Source organism: Hipposideros armiger, unplaced genomic scaffold, assembly GCF_001890085.2.
Source record: "Hipposideros armiger isolate ML-2016 unplaced genomic scaffold, ASM189008v1 scaffold_58, whole genome shotgun sequence".
Taxonomy (NCBI): Eukaryota; Metazoa; Chordata; class Mammalia; order Chiroptera; family Hipposideridae; genus Hipposideros; species Hipposideros armiger.
The window spans coordinates 3698168-3711382 of record NW_017731408.1 but is presented as its reverse complement, the minus strand read 5'-3'; the positions used below and the strand labels follow the sequence as shown (position 1 = coordinate 3711382).

The 13215-nt window shown below is 35.5% G+C and overlaps 1 protein-coding gene across 5 annotated transcripts in view; it reads right to left on the bottom strand.

The window, feature by feature from the left end:
• The window catches only part of MND1 (meiotic nuclear divisions 1), an 81621-nt gene that overhangs the window by 23070 nt on the left and 45336 nt on the right, over positions 1-13215 (bottom strand). For 2 of the 5 annotated variants that reach the window (XR_002123859.1, XR_002123860.1), the window contains exon 7: positions 8860-8904. Coding sequence is in view for 3 of the 5 variants with exons in the window: in XM_019641166.1 (XP_019496711.1) it covers positions 3728-3834; positions 8860-8904 (152 nt within the window). In the remaining 2 variants the exon portion in view is untranslated. Of the gene's footprint in view, positions 1-90; positions 156-3490; positions 3835-8859; positions 8905-13215 lie in introns of those variants that run through there. The other 3 variants (XM_019641167.1, XM_019641169.1, XM_019641166.1) reach the window with 3 other exon arrangements.

Here is a 13215-nt window from a genome sequence, read left to right as displayed (position 1 = left end):
AAAATCTCAATTTGCATGTGACATTTTACATGAGTATGTTGCAACAAATTTAAATTAAAAACAAAATAGTTCGGGCAAAATAAAATATACCTTGTAGGTTAGATCCAGGCCACAGGCTGTCAGTTTTTGATATTTTGGAGGTTGACAAACTTTTTCTATACAGGGTCAGATAGAAATATTTTAGGCTTTGCAGGCTACATATAGCCACTGCTGCAATATTCCTGTCTATTTTTATACCATTAAAAAAAAGTAAAGACATTCTTAGCTCAAGGGCTGTAAAAAACAGGCCTTGGGTTTGCTCTCAGAGGATAGCTTGCCAATCTTGGTAAACAGAAATTAGCCTTCAGATTCAACAAGTACTTCCAAAGACAGCCACATTACCTGACCTCTATCCATCACAAATAATTGTGGTTTATTTTTTTTTTTTTATTATTATTATTTTTAGCTGAGCCATCCTGCCACCTGTTGGCAGCTCAGTAGCAGCTCAGCTCAGGCTGGACTTGAACCGCTGTTACTCAAAGCTCAAATTCTTGAGCGCGCTCTTAACCAACTGAGCCACTCGGCCGGCCCTATTGTGGGTTTTTTTAAAATCCAGCTGGGCTAAATACAATATATATAAATTCACTAGCAATTGGCCATTTCATAATGCAGTACGTTTTCTTCCTGTTATATATTTAGGAAGCATATATTGAAAGGGGGTTTATGCACAATTTTAAGTCACTTTCCCACCATCTGTCACATTTTAACTGCTCTTACCAAATGGTGCCATATTAGCTGAAAAATGTTTTCTATTTTACTCCAATTATGTTTTCAAAAGACAGTGTTATTAGGTTTATAATTTAGACTTTTCTGCTCAAGAGTTATTAGGGTGGTTCTTGCTTCTTGGCTGCCAGATATACTTATTTCCTTTTCTAATCCCTTGAAGAGAATCATGTTTGATAAAGTTAGGGATAATAGCATATACTTCTGAGACAGGCCAAGAACTTTATAATCCCATTAGACTAATGATGTGGCAAATATCAGAGGAAAAAGTCATTCCAATTCATTCTTATGAATTGCTGTGGTCCTGGCCCAACCTCAGAAGGGACATTTCAGTGATTTATCTGGCCCTGCACAACTATGAAACTTACCAGGAGACTATAAAATCTCTTTCCTAGAATCATTCAAAAACAGGATAGTGAGATTTTAAAAATAACTACATGCGAAGGTTGGTAAGACAGATATCAGCTCTCAAATACTTTTAAATGTCATAATTCATTGAAAAGATACTGAAAGTATCAATCATAACATTATTGACTGAACCAAATTTGATCCTGGATCACTAGTAATTTGACTCTAGTTCTACTCCAAGTTATGCTCAGTCTTCAGATAAAAACCGAAACCAGCCCAGGACTAAGGATTACCTAGTGCTTTCCTGGACCAATCCCTGTGCTTCTTGATCAGTATCTTGAATTTCAGGAAAGAGCAAACTCAAAAGCAACTCTGAAAGATCAAGATCAGTGATGTGCTGGACTAGGCAAGCCAACGAACTGTTAAGCAACAGCACGAGCCAGCTGTTAAACACAGCCATCAATAAATATTAGATTACATGAACTACGTATAATGAACTATGTAATATGAAAAACGATAATACTAAAACTAGAAACTCAAGGCTCTCTATTTTACATTTTACTATTACCTATGCTTTTAGATTATTTACACGTATTGTATCTGTATGGTAGAAAAATACATCCTTGTATAATGGGGTGCTCTTGAGCAGCTTTTCCCCACTCTGCACTGTCATCCCATTGATAATCTGAGATTGGCTATGCTGGGAGCATTTACACAAATAGGCAAATCCTACCGTTAAGTCAGGCCCTGTCCCTACTTTTTAAAGAATCAGTTAGTTAAATATTTACCAAAACACTACTCACTTAGGAGGGTGCTGCAGCCTCTCTATAGCTCATGTACAGACCCCATCTCAATCATTCTCATGCTAGCCCCACAGAAATACTCAATTAAAAAAAAAAAAAGTTGGACCAGCGAGTGGCGTGTTGGTGAGGAGTTTGGCTTGGGATGCCAGCTCTGAGCAGCAGGGCCGCAGTTTGGATCCCACATGAGGGCCAGTGTCGCTGCGCCCTCTACAGCTAAGTTGGTGAACAACAGCTCGACCTAGAGCTGGACTGCTGTGAGTTGCTGGTGATGGCGTAGGCTGCAGTGGGGCTGGCTGGCAGCAGGCATGAGCTTTCGTGAGCCGCAGTGAGCGGCCACCCAATGGCAGGTGAGTGACTGCCTCACCCAGGAAGAGCACAATGATAATACCAACATGGGCCAGTGAAGCAACGTCGTCCACAACTAACTGAAGAACAACAAGGACAGCAACTTGTCTGTTCCCCTTCCCCGATTCCCCAACACTGTTCCCCTCTCCCAATTCCCCAATAAAATCTTTAAAAAAAAAAGTTGCCTAAACATTTATAAAATAGAATCTTTTAAGAATCATTAGAAATGGTTTCCTTTTTGTACATACCTTCTCTCTGAACAAGGAAGCATCTTTTATAATAAAGAGCAAACTGGGTCTGAGAAATTTCAGAATTCTGACAATGTTTTAAGGAAAAGCTTCTGACTGGTTATTTTTACTTTTTGTTCTTTGTCTCTTACATCAAATACTTTCTCCTGGGAGAAGAGCTGTTGCCCTAAGGCAATGTAAACTGGCCTCAAGAACAATCAAAGATGGGCCAATTAGCTCCCACCCACCTCCAGGAAGTGATTAAGGAGGCCTGGAGCAAGTCCAAGCAATACAGAGGCCAGATTCACTAGCAAATGGCTTGGATGCATTTGGGTCACTTCCGACATATGGAGTATCTCCTTCAAGTTACTTAAAAGAATATCAAAATTGGACACTGTGAAAAAAAAAGGGCATGTGTATAAAAGGGTATTACATACTAGTTTTGATTTTTGTTTGTCTTAGAGTGCCTGCAAATACTCTAAATGCCTAAGCTGTACTGGAAAAAGATGTATACACAGGACATACATTACTTTTAACCCACTTTTTAGGTAGTTGAAAAAAAATCCCCCAAATCTTGTTGGTGATGTGTACTATACTGACACCACTATATCATCTTATAAAGCACATAAATCAGGACAAAGGGCCACATGTTTGTTCTTTATAGTAGAAAGGCATAAAAAATTCAGAAGAAAGTTCTCATGTCTGAGGAATTAATACCCAACTCTAAATTTGAGGAATGGCAACTTTCTGGATTTTTTCTGTGGAAAATTTGCAAAGATGATACGGTATACTGAGAACTAATCACACGCATTTTCCACTAAACACTGAGAAATAGGAAAGCAGCCATTAGTGTTTTAAAGGTTATTTCCCAGCATGTGTGAGTGCCTGTGTGTAATGGAGCCTTCAAAGGTACCCTTAGCTCTTAACATTTAATATTTGAATGAAACTAAAAAATGTTATCAAGTCAAGATGGCTCTGATTTCCAAAAAGTTATTTGTAAACCTAACTTAGGTGGATGGCTTTACTTGCACTATCCTATTTTGATGAGCACTGTGGGAATATGGCTATCCTGCTTTCAAGCAATCAAAAACAGTGAAAAACATCTATACCTTTTACTTTATTTAAAATTAATAAAATGATAATCACATTTACAGGTAAATGACAACTCAATACAATTGGTTGGATAATATAAAAAATTTACATATTCACAAGCACACAGATCCTTTACCAACATTGAATATTTTAGTCTATGTAGTCAAAGTCTTCTGGAATTCCAAAATTTTTATCAATTTTATTTTCTTCAAACCCAAATTTTCTTTTGGCCCAAGATTTTATTGCAAATATGTTATCTATAAATAAAATAAGAAATAGTTTTGAGAATTCAAAACACAATCATAAAACATTTCAAATATAATTATATCCATTGCTTTTACTTCTTTTACTTTCCGAAGTATCAAAATAAGGAGTTTTCTATAGTTTCAAGAGCAACGGCAATTAATTTCAGAAGAAAATATTTAATGATATTTTGAATAAAGCAGATCTCTTATTTACTTATTTATCTATTGATTGATTGATTTTAGCTGAGCCATCCTGCCACTTGTTTGCAGCTCAGCTCGGGCCGGGACTCGAACTGCTGTTGCTCAGAGCTCGCACTCTTGAGCGAGCTCTTAACCAACTAAGCCACTCAACCGGCCCCTAGGTCTCATATTTAAAAATTCAGAGGACCGGCTAAGTGGCTCAGTTGGTTAAGAGTTCGCTCAAGAGTTTGAACTCTGAGCAACAGCGGTTCGAGTCCCGGACCAAGATGAGCAGCTGCTGAGCTGCCAACAGGGGGCAGGATGGCTCAGCTAAAAAAAAAAAAGAAAAAGAAAAAGAAAAAAAGTAAATAAATAAAAATTCAGTGAATTAGTTGCCACTAAAGAATATGTGACTTAAGACTAATCCAAAGACAGGGAAAGGCTAACGGTGCCTCTTCCTCATGTCCACAGCAGAGGCCAGGCCTCTGTCACCTCAGGAATTACGAGGTGCTCCTGTTCCCGAAGGGAGCACATTCTCTCCAGACCGTCTTCCCTCCCTGGCAGACAGTAACGGCTTCCAAACAATCAGGTCAGCGTAAGGCAGACTGGGGTGAGGAGCAGGGATGGGGTTCCTCTCTAAAGACTAAGATAGTGACAGATGTATCCTCAGTGTCCTCTAGGGAGAATTTAAAATGCATTTTACCACTGAAAAAGTGTTATCTCTTCTTAAAGGAATTTACCCCAAGGAAATAAAACAAATTGTGTACAAAGATATACGGTCAAATTTTCATCCCAGTGTAAAAAATAAGAGCAATCTAAATGTCTAATCACCTGCGAGTGTGTCTATGCACAGGTGTGAGGAAGTGGCCAATCCTCACATGCTTCGTGGTTGCACGGCGGAGGGTGGGGGGGTGAGAATGATGGCGAGTTTTCTTTTTTTAATTTGACATGTTTTCTTTAATGAACCTATACCACCTTTATAATGAACACGTATTATAAATATAGAAAAATAATGGTATACATTTCTGGTTCAGAGTATTCTATAAATGTTAAGCATTATATTAGTAGTGATAATGAAGTAAAAGGGTTAAAATAGGTTCTTTTGGAGTTTTATGGGCCGAAGTGTGTCACCTCCCCCAAATTCATAGGTTGTAGTCCTAAGCCCTAGTACCTCAGAATGTGACTAGATTTGGAAACTGGATCTTTAAGGAGGTGATTACATTAAAAGGAACCCATTGGAGTGGGCCCTCATCCAATCTGACTGGTGCTCTTATAAGAAAGGGAACTGTGGACACACTGAGATACCAGGGTCATGAATAGGAAAGACCATGTGGGGAGACACAAGAAGGGGGCCATCTACAAGCCAAGGAGAGAGAAGTCTCAGAAGAAACCTAACTTGCTGACATCTTGATTTTAAACTTCCAGCCTCCAGAACTGTGAGAAAATAAATATCGTTTGTTTAAGCCACCCAGTCTGAAGTATTTTGTTATGGTATCCTTAGCAAATTAGTATATGGAGTTTGATCACTTTTAAAAATATTGTTTTAAGTTTAATTCCAGGTTTTAAATAATAATAACTATTTGGAATGAAGCTCATTTCTAAGGTTAATCCTAATACATCAAATAGAATGTTAAAAAAATATTCTCAACTTCTTTCAATTAAAATGAGATAGAATATCAATAGATATTAAATAAATCTTTATTTTTTAGAACAATCTAAAACAAAGGTTTACTTTTTATAAGGACCTACGCGAGAATACTAAATACTAATAGCATGAGGTGCTCCAGGCTGATCGGTTTAGTGTTACCAGTGTCTGCACAACCCATCCGTTCTTGTAAAGCACAGCCAGACACATACAGAGGGCCCACTGCTACATAAGATAGGTATTAAGTGTACAGGTATTCCAGGACATAAAGAGCCTTGCCTTCAAACTGACACAGGAATAGAGAGAAGAAAATCAATTCATTACTAAACAATTTCAAAGTGATGTGTATGTCAGAGAGAAAAGATGGAGTATTATGTGTACAGCTTTCACAATAGGCTCCAAGAGTACAGACAGATTTCCAGGAAATGAGAGAACAGATGCAAGTTTGAAAGTAGGAAGTTTGGAGAAATGAACTTCACACCCAGATCAGGAGAGAAGACAATGAGGCACCACGTAAGGCTGTAGCCTCTGCAGGAAAGAGCTCCTGATGCACACCACGGGGAGAAACCTTTTTAGTATAAACTTTCTATGATTAAAAACAAACAAAAGAACAAGAGCCTCTCCACGACAATGCTGAATGGACCAATTCAAAAAGACTCCATTAAACAAGTCCTTGGGAGTGCTGCATGCCTGCCTTCCAGACAACGTTACTCAGAATCCTGATAGTTCATTCATTCCCTGTCAAATAATTTTCCTATTCCGTGGAAATTTTTATAAATGGATTAAAAGAATAGAGTTTTTTTGTTTCTTAAAGAAAGAGCCTTAAGACTGGTAGAATTCCTGTTAATTAATATGGTGGCATACCCAAGAGATAATACTGAGGCATAGGATGGACATATCATATGCGTGAGTCTATTGGTAGGACCTCACAACATCTATTCCCTGCTCACTCATCAAAATGCCTCTCATACAAAGTTATACAAAGTCCACTATCTTAATTATTAAGCAAGGTGTTATATAATTTGTTAAATCACATTTAAAGTGTATTTACTGTCACAAAACATTTAGATGTGATATTTCTAGTTATATTTATACCCTAAGGTAATCTCTCATTCTATAAAACTGAAATACTGAACTGCTGGACAGTAAATATTCTCAATTCTAGATACATTTTAGGGACTTTTCTAAGTAAAAAGAAACCAAACCTTAACTAAGAATTACATAACAATCTTTAGTTATAAGGATTACTGATGTTTTCTTTTTACTTATTTTGAAGACTGGGAGGTTTTCTGAAGTGTAACTTGTTTTAACTCCATTTATCTCTTCATAATACTTTAATGTTGGAAGGAATAAGTTGTAACCTCAAATGAAAATATGGTTCTTTACAGCTGTTTCTGCTATTCTAAAAATATCTTCCTTCCTACATGATTTTAAAAGTTCCAAGTTCTTTCTCAGCTAATAACATGGGGGTGGGGGGAGGAAGTTGTTCAAAATTTTTTAAATTATAATTTTGGAAGTTTACGATCAACTGGAAAACATGAAAGGAATTTTTTTTAAAAGGAGAAAGGGAAAAGGGGAGTATTTGTGTATCTATTTGTCTAATGTTGTGCTAAAGGACTTAACAACTGTCTTATTTAATCCTCCCAAAATGTGAGACAGATACTATCCACACTGAGCAGATGAGGCAGCAGGTTCAGAGAAGTTCAATAAGTCGCAGAGCAAATAATAAGCACAACCTGGATTCCTTTCAAAGTCAAGTTCCTCCCACCATATACGCAGGCTGCCTGATCCTCCTGTTTGCTGAGCTGCTTTGCTCAGCACCATTGGTGGAAATTACTTTATGACTCTTGTCTTATCTTTAACCTAAAAATTCACTTGCTTTTTTCTCACTCAAAATTTTGTATTTCTCAAACCCATACGATAGCACTGTTTATTATTTATTTATACTTGATTGGAAATACATTTCATTATTTTCTTTTTTCTAATGTTAGTCTGCTGTTTTTATCCCACTCTGTTCTTATCACTAACGTATTACATTATTTTGGAAATAACTTCGTAATAAATGAGACTGCAATTTTATAGGAACCAAAGGCCAATTCCATTGATTTTATCTGTCTACTTAATTCTAAAATAAACAAGGGAAAATGAGTCTAAAATTTTGTGTGAAATACAGAGGCCAGGACATGGAGTCAGGGAAACCTGGCTCAAATCTGTTTCCAGGTGACTAATCACCTTGACTTAAAGCATTCACTTTAAGCTTTCTGATCTCTGTGTTAATGCAATCTTATCTATCTTCTCCCACAGAAACAGAACAAGGATGAGTAATGCATGTAAAGGCATTATAAACTCTTCCCAGGATGGGACAGTTCAATGATCATTATTTTATAATTAAATACGGGAAAAAAATCAGTGTAATTTTTGGACAGGTTTTAACAATACTAATTATACTTGTATATAACTCACAGCAATAATTATTTATTAGCTTTCTTCTAAACTTTAAGATACATAGATAATGCCTTATTAATTCACATTCTTAGTATCTCTCTGCTGTAGACCATAGGGTATATCCATTGGAGAATGGATTAATGAGGCATTTATAGGAAGGGAGGCATACGGAGAAGACAGTATCATGTAATGGGTTGGATCTTGGACTCTGGAATCAGAAAAGCTGGATTCTAATTCCTGCTCCACTGCCTAGCACCTGTGTGACCCAGGGCTCATGAGGGCCTCAGTTTCATCTCTAAAATTAGGGATAATAATCCTATCTACCTCACAAGACTGCTGTACAGATAAAATGAGAATGCACCATAGACACTTTTTACAATGCCTGGATTATTGTCAGCCCTCAACAAATGTTAGCTGTTATTATTAGCAAGAAGACAAATCTTTAGGATTCCATGAAACTCTTTAAGTTGCATGAAGGTTAAGTGATTAGCCCAAAGTGACTCATCTGGGAAAAGTCACACTAAAGTTAAACTGGAAGCAGTCATTGGTTTTTCAAAAAATCTTATACTTTACAAAATGACTCATAATAAGGTTTTTAAAAATAATCTTAAGTAGCTAAAATGATTTAATATGTAAAAACCTTTAATACACACATTTCCAGAAATGTCTTTTCTTGAACAAAACTAGGCACAATAGCTTCTGCATTTCACATCATAGTAAGTGTGGAGGAAGCTTAACTATAGTTTAGCAGCCGCTGTGATACCTACCAGTCCATCTGTTAGCAGCTTCTTTGGCTGCTTTATTTGCTTGACCTGGAAAAAAATATATACACATAACCATCTTTATCTGTCTAGAGATACTTTTTCTTATATGAACAAAGATTATACAAATAAAATGGCTATGGAAAAAAGCTCAAACAGTACCATATTGTATCTCACAAACCTGCTTAACTTCCAATGGAAATTTTAGATAGTTGTAATTATGTTAGTCATTAATAGAAAGTCAAAGTGAACAATTTCCCTTTCCTAAATGCCCATTATTATTGTTTTCCTCCTTTAAAGACAACATGTAAGTTTAACTGAGATGTATTTCTCAAACAATTTACAACACCAAAAGAGGATAAAATAATTAAGTTTAATGGTAAGAATTTTAGTGTACGGATGTATGTCAGATCACAATAAACCTGATCTTAAAAAATTTTTCAATGGTCATACAGTGACCCTGCAGGAGGAAATATTTACTTTATATTTAATTATATACCTGGCTATTAAATGTGTCTGTATTGATATTATGTCTTTCAAGTTAATCTACACAGCATATAACAATGCCATAATCAACTGGGCATAAATATTATTTGCAATGATGGCATTTATTGATTGAAAGATAATTTATATACCACAGAATTCACCATATGATAGTGTACAATCCAGTGGTTTCTAGTATATTCACATGGTTGTACAACCATCACCACGTAATTCCAGAACATTCTCATCATCCAAAAGGAAATCCCACATCCATTTAGGAGTCACTCCACATTCTCCCTGCTCCCAGCCCCTGGAGAGCACCTATCTACTTTCCATCTCTATAGATTTCCCTGTTCTAGACATCTCATATAAACAAAACCGTACAACATGTGTCTGGCTTCTCTGACTTAGCACAACGTTTTCAAGTTTCATCCCTGTTGTGACATGTATCACTGCTTCATTCCTTTTTATTGCCAAATAATATTCTATCATGTGGCTCTACCACATTTTTGTCTAAGCATTCATCAGTTGTTGAATATTTGGGTTGTTATTGTAATATGACTAGTTTAATAATTTTTGTGTGAACATGTTTTCAAGTTGGGCACACATCTAGAAGTGGAATTGCTGGCTCAAATGGTAACTCTAAATTGTTTTTAAAAGTGGGTGCATATTTTAACAGTCCCCCCACCCAGCAATCTAAGAGTTCCAATTTCTCCACATCCTCACCAATAATTTTTTTCTATTCTTTTTATTATAGCCATCCTAATGGGTGTAAAGTGGTATCTCATTGTGGTTTTGATTTGTATTTCCCTAATGACTGAAGATGTTTATCTTCTTTTCATATGCTTAATGGCTATTTGTATATTTTCCTTGGTGGGGGGGGGGATATGTCTATTCAAGTCCTTTGCCCGTGTTTAAATTGGGTATTTTTAAAATTTTTTATTGTTGAGCTGTAAGATATATATATATATATATATATATATATATATATATATATATATACACACACACACACATATATATATATATATTTATATATATATATTTTTTTTATGAACACCCAGGTTACCTCTGTATCTTGGCTATTGTAAGTAGAGTAAGGCAGAGAAAGACAAATACCATATGATTTCACTTATATGAGAATCTAAAGAACAAAGTAAACAAACAAAACAGAAACAAACTCATAGATACAGAAAACATTTTGATCTAGGAGGAGGGTGGGGATGAGTGAAAAAAAGGAAGGGATTAAGAAGTACAAATTGGTAATAACAAAATAGTCATGGAGATATAAAGTACAGCATAAGGAATACAGTCAATAATATTGTAATAACTATGTCTGGTATCAGGCAGGTACCAGATTTATCAGGGTGATCAATTCCTAAGTTATATAAATGTTTAACACTATGTGGTACACCTGAAACTAATATAATATTGTATGTCAACTTTAACTGAAAAATAAAACAATTATTTAAAAAAATATATATACATACATACATTTTTTGGATATTGAAGACTTGTCAGATATAGGGTTTGCAAATATTTTCTCCCATGCTGTGGGTTTTCTTTTCACTTTTTTTTTTTTAACTTTTTTTTTTCCTCTTATTTTTATTGGGGAATAGCCATGGTCATTGGTTACACTTTGCTTTCATGCTACACTGGCATAGCTGACTCTTTTAAGGAGGACGTAGCTCATGATGGCCCATGCAGGGATCAAACCGGCAACCTTGGTGTTATCAGCACCACGCTCTAACCAACTGAGCTAACCGGTCACCCTCTCTTTTCACTTTCTTGATAATGTACTTGGACACACACAAAAAAGTGGTAAATTTTGATGAAGTCAAATTTATCTATATTTTCTTTGATTGATTGAGCTTTTGGTGTCATATCCAAGTAACTGTTCCCTAATCCAAGGATATATCTATGTTTTCTCCTAAGCATTTTATAGTTTTTAGCTCCTACCATTTAGATTTTTTATCTGGTTGAGTTAATTTTTTAAGTACAGTATGAAGTAGAAGTCCAGGTTGATTCATTTGTATGTGGATGACCGGGTTGTGCCCAGCACAGCTATATGAAAACACTTCATTCCTGATTGAATGACACCCTTGTTGAAAACCCACTGGATTTACTTCTGGGCTCCCAATTCTAATCCATTATCCTAAATGTCTATTCTTATACAAGTGCCACACTATCTTGGTTACTGTAGCTTTGTACTAAGTTTTGAAATTGGGAAATCTGAGCATTCCAGCTTTGTTGTTCTTTTTCAAGATTCTTTTGGCTATTCTGGGTCCCTTGCATTTTCATATGAATTTTAGAACCAGCTCATCAACTTCTGAAAAACAGTTGGAATTTTGATAGCTTTTACATTGAATCTGAAGACCAATTTGGGGAGTATTTCCACCTTAACAATATTAAATCTTCTAATCTGAGAACATAAGATGTCTTTCTATTTATATAGGCCTTTAATTTCATTCACTGTTTTGTAGTTTTCAGTATGTCTTGCACTGCTTTATTTTATTCCTACGTATTTTATTCCTTTTGCTATTATAATTGGAATTTTTTCTTAATTTCATTTTCAGAGTGTTCATTTTTAGTAAATAAAATACAGGTGTTTTTGTATATTGATTTTGTATCCTGCAATCTGCTGACCTCACTTATTAGCACTAACAGATTTTTTGGGGGGATAGTTTGTTTAAGGCTATGTATATAAGATCATGTTAACTACAAATACAGTTTTACTTTTTCCTTTTCAACACACATGCCATTTCTTTCTCTTTCTTGCCTAAATGCCCTGGCTTGAACTTCTAATATAATGTTGAATAGAAGTGGTGAGAGTGGACATTTTTCAGGAAAGCATACAGCCTTTCGCCATTCAATACAATGTTAGCTGTGGATTTTTTGTAGATGTTGTTTTATTAGATTGAGGAAGCTCACATTTATTCCTACTTTGCTGAGTGTTTTTATCATGAAAGGGTGTTGGAATTTGTCAAATACTTTTTCTTTGTCTATTGAGACATCATGTGGGGTTCCTCCACCTTTATTCTATAAATGTTTTATTTGATTGATTTTTGTATGTTGAACCAACCTTGCATGCCTGGGATAAATGTCAGCTAATCACGGTGTATAATCCTTTTCATATACTGCTGGATCTGATTTACTAGTATTTTGTTGAGAATTCTTGCATCTATATTCATAAACAATATTTACCTATAGTTTTCTCATTATGATGTCTTTGTCTTGTTTTGGTATCATGGTAACACTGACCTCAAAAAATGAGTTAGGAAGTGTTCTCTCCTTTTCTAACTTTTTATTTGAAAAGTTAATTCTTTAAACTGGTAGAATTCTCCCAATTCTACAGCCCCATTGTAGACTGGGCTTTTCATTGCAAGAAGTGTTTTGATTTCTAATTCAATCTCTTCACATGGTATAGGTCTATTTAGTTAGTCTATTTCTGCTTGAGACAGTTTTGGTAGCTTGTATCTTTCTGGGAATTTGTAAATTTCATCTAGCTTATCAAATTTATTGACATACAACTTCTTATACATTTCCTTATAGTCTTTTATTTTCTGTAAGGTTGATAATAATGTTCCCTCTTTCATTTCGAATTTAAGTAATTTGAATCTTTCTTTTTTTCTTGGTCAGTCAAGATAAAGGTTTGTCAATTTTGATCTGCTTAAGGAACCAACTTTTGGTATCACTGATTTTTCTCTTGTTTTTCAATTCTCTTTACTCTTATTTCTTCTCTATTCACTATATTTACTTCCTTCTGCTTGCTCTTTCTTTCGTTTTTCTTTTTTTTTAAAAGATTTTTATTGGGGAATTGGGGGGATGGGAACAGCACTGGGGAATTGGGGGAAGGGGAACAGACAAGTTGCTGTCGTT